The sequence below is a fragment of the Elaeis guineensis genome, chromosome 1, assembly GCF_000442705.2.
Source record: "Elaeis guineensis isolate ETL-2024a chromosome 1, EG11, whole genome shotgun sequence".
In the NCBI taxonomy this organism is placed as follows: domain Eukaryota; kingdom Viridiplantae; phylum Streptophyta; class Magnoliopsida; order Arecales; family Arecaceae; genus Elaeis; species Elaeis guineensis.
This window is the reverse complement of record NC_025993.2, coordinates 5215519-5218999: the sequence shown is the minus strand read 5'-3', so window position 1 is coordinate 5218999 and position 3481 is coordinate 5215519. Positions and strand designations below refer to the sequence as shown.

General features: G+C 39.2%; 1 protein-coding gene across 1 annotated transcript; it reads left to right on the top strand.

Annotated features, from left to right (window-relative positions):
* The first annotated feature begins 303 nt into the window (after nt 1-303).
* Nucleotides 304-3095, top strand: LOC105037895 (extradiol ring-cleavage dioxygenase). Its single transcript, XM_010913520.4, has 3 exons — nt 304-660; nt 2121-2491; nt 2659-3095. The coding sequence occupies exons 1-3, from the start codon at nt 433-435 to the stop codon at nt 2843-2845; spliced, it is 786 nt and encodes a 261-aa protein (XP_010911822.1). The 5' UTR covers nt 304-432; the 3' UTR covers nt 2846-3095.
* Nucleotides 3096-3481: the final 386 nt, after the last annotated feature.

Sequence of the window (3481 nt, the reverse complement as noted above, 5' to 3'; positions counted from 1 at the left end):
TAAGTATTATATATTGATAATAATAATAATTTTTAATCAAAAAATAATCTAATAAAAATATCATATAAATAATATTTATTTTTATTTTTATATTAAATAAAAAATATTTTTATTTATTTTTTTATATTTTACCAAACGTAGGCGAGGATAGATGGATCGCGCTCACCCATCCTCCTCCTTTTGTCCATCTTCCCCTCCCATCCATCCTTGGAACCAAACAGGGGTAAAAGTCTACGTATATTCGACGTCAGCAATGATGAAATGGCCTCAAACCAATTCCTTATAAAATGGAAACGCGGCACCAACCAAGGTCTTCTACGCCTCCACCAACCCCCTGGGAGAACTTTCTATCGTCTCTTCTTCATCCTTGTCCATTTCAGGCGTTGATTTCCTTTACTTTTAGCCTTTGTTCCGTGGGATCGAGTCGTGGTTATGGATACCTTCTTCCTGTCGCACGGATCTCCGACGCTGTCCATCGACGAGAGCTTGCCGGCGAGGCCGTTCCTGAGGTCGTGGCAGTCCAAGGTGCTGCAGGCCGTCCCCAGGGCCATCCTCGTCGTCTCCGGCCACTGGGAGACGGCCGTTCCGACGGTGAACGTCATCAACGGCACCAACAAGACCATCTACGACTTCTATGGCTTCCCCAAGCCCATGTACCAGGTGAACCCCCAATCTTCCTTCCTCTTATTGTTATTATCTCGTGATCTTTGGCAAAAGAACTCATCAAAATTGAATCTTTTGGTGCTAGAGAGGAAAGGGTGGGTCCGAATGTTTTGTTTTTGTTATAAAAATTTGATCTTGCCTGGTTTGTTGGTTTTGAGTTGGAAGATGATTGGTCAATGTGATAATGTTGAAGGTAAAGTAATGGTTTTTAGGAACTCAGACTTTATTTTTTGAAAAAATAACTCAGAATTCGGTTGTTTTTGTACAAGAGACAATATATACAATTAGGGTACTTGCGCAAATTTTCAATTCCTGATCTGGGTATTAAAAAAGCCTTGTTAATTGATCAGATCTATGGGCCTCATTCCAAGCAAGAGCATCTTGATGCCGGCCAATGTTATGGAGTAACTTGCCGGCTGTCCATGGATGTTGCATTAAGATAAAAAATGGAAGAAGTCGTTTAAAAATTCTTCTCATTGGTAGACCAAGGCCTTTTCCCCACTCTACTGATTAGATCCTTTACCAAACCCAGCTCTCTTAACTCAACAAATGGTAGTTAGTTGCTGTCGTGTGTTGCCAGTTCAAGTGGAACTCATATATCTGTGACATAATGTGTATAATAAGATGTGAGTCAAAAACAGACAACAGTCCTTCTGTAAACAATCAATAAGTTAATAGAACACCAGAATTCAGATTTGATGAAGCCAAGTAAAATTGGGTAATAATTTTAAGAGATAATGTATGTATGTATAGGCTCAGAGAGCTTAACAGCAATTCATTGAGGTGATGAAAGGGACAGAAGACATAAGGGAGTTAAGTTTAGAAAAAGAAATATTTGGAAACATGTGGAGAAAACTATCTAAGAAGAAAGAAAAGATGAATTTAAAATATTATGTTGATGAGGCAGAGTTTTGCTTAGACAGTATTATTGGAGATCTTTTTGGAGTAGATCATAGTAATTCTTAGCAAAAATACCTCTAGATGCCCCCTTTCTTACCTGCTTCTGTTGCCGCACTGGAATTATGCTGATGTGGCATTCCATTATATCTCTACAATGTGCCTGTTTATTCATTAGATTGGCCTTTATATTTCTATGCACCCATGAGGATATACTTTGATGGATAGTTGTGTGTGTTGGGCTTCTTTAGCTGGTGTTTTCTCATGAATGTATTCACACTAGAGGCTCCCAAATCTTTCGACATTCAGCACATGTGATGTCAAATGATAAAAGACTTATTCCCCTTTTTTTCTTAACATGAAGATTGAACAGCAGTCAGAAATGTTTAATTCTTTGTCTTTATAAATATGGCAGCCCATATATTCTTCTGCTGACAAATCTATTACAGATTTATATTACTACAAATGTTGTTGAGTGGTCAAGCTTCTCTCAAGGATGTTCTCCCGAAAAATAGAACAATGGCTGCATCTGACTAACTAAATCATTGTTGTCATGCCAGCTCAAGTATCCTGCACCAGGAGCACCAAATTTAGCAAAGAGAGTGAAAGAGCTGCTGGAACAAGCTGGTTTTGGCCGTGTAAAGGAGGACAAGACCCGTGGCCTTGACCATGGTGCTTGGGTTCCGCTCATGCTCATGTACCCAGAGGCTAACATCCCTGTCTGTCAGCTCTCTGTTCAGACAGACAGGGATGGAACTTACCACTATAACATGGGGAAAGCATTGGCCCCTCTCAGAGATGAGGGGATCCTTATAGTTGGTTCAGGGAATGCTACACATAACTTGAGGACAATGGGACCTGATGGTGGACCCATAGCCAAGTGGGCCCTGGACTTCGACACATGGCTTAAGGATTCACTCCTAGATGGAAGGTACCTTACCATCATCCATCACTTTGTTACTTCAAGGGTTATTTGTTGTTGTTTAAGCATCTTGTTTGGTTATTTATTTTCTCCTCCATGGTCTTAACGCCATTGAACAACAATGAGTTGCATTTGTCAATGGTTCATCTTGTTTTGTAATTCACTTTTGGTGATAGATATGATGATGTGAACCACTACGAGGAGAAGTCGCCTAGTGGAAAGATGGCACACCCTTGGCCAGATCACTTCTACCCTTTACATGTAGCTATGGGCGCTGCAGGTGAGAAGGCCAGGGCTGAATTAATCCATCATAGCTGGACCAATTGCACAATCTCATACGCGTCTTATCGATTTACAACTTAAGTATAATGTTTAGCAGCACAAATGTATTGTACCTATCTTGTTATGTTCAAGTTGGTCATGGTTACTAGTTTCAATTGGCTGCACCTCGTAATTCTATGTTTAATCAGTTCAATTGAGGTTCTAAACATTTCCTTTTCATGTATGTTTCGCTTCATGTATGACTTTCTGATACATTCGTGATGGAGTTTGTGTATACTGTATAGAATAAATTCATCCCATTAGCTAGGGCCAGCTTGGTCTTTTGTTGCTATTTCGGATGATTAATATGTAAGAAGAGGTGTGAGACAGTTTTTTGGGCTATTGTGACTACTACTGTGTAAACTTGATCCACCAAGGGTATCTAGAGAGCTCATATCTAGTCTTGGCTTTTAGGATACAAGACAAATGCATTCAAGTAGCATGCAGTTTATAGTTTTCCTGGGCATAGCAATTATATTCAACTCGGATTACTGCATGAAAGCTTGAAATTTACTTAAAAGTTTGAAAGTGTGAATTTGTTTTCATTTGATGCATGAGTGAAAGACCTCAAAAATTCTTGTTTTTTTGGTGTTTGGTGTCTAGCTATTTTATGTAACATAGATCATGATAAACAATGCTGATTTTAATTATAGAAGGTTATTCATGGATCTCCAGTAC

Excerpts from the sequence above, each read along its gene's own strand:
- LOC105037895 (XM_010913520.4), top strand. The coding sequence starts at position 433 with ATGGATACCTTCTTCCTGTCGCACGGATCTCCGACGCTGTCCATCGAC. Across the intron at positions 661-2,120 it reads TCCCCAAGCCCATGTACCAG|CTCAAGTATCCTGCACCAGG; the intron begins GTGAACCCCCAA and ends TTGTCATGCCAG. Across the intron at positions 2,492-2,658 it reads GATTCACTCCTAGATGGAAG|ATATGATGATGTGAACCACT; the intron begins GTACCTTACCAT and ends TTTTGGTGATAG.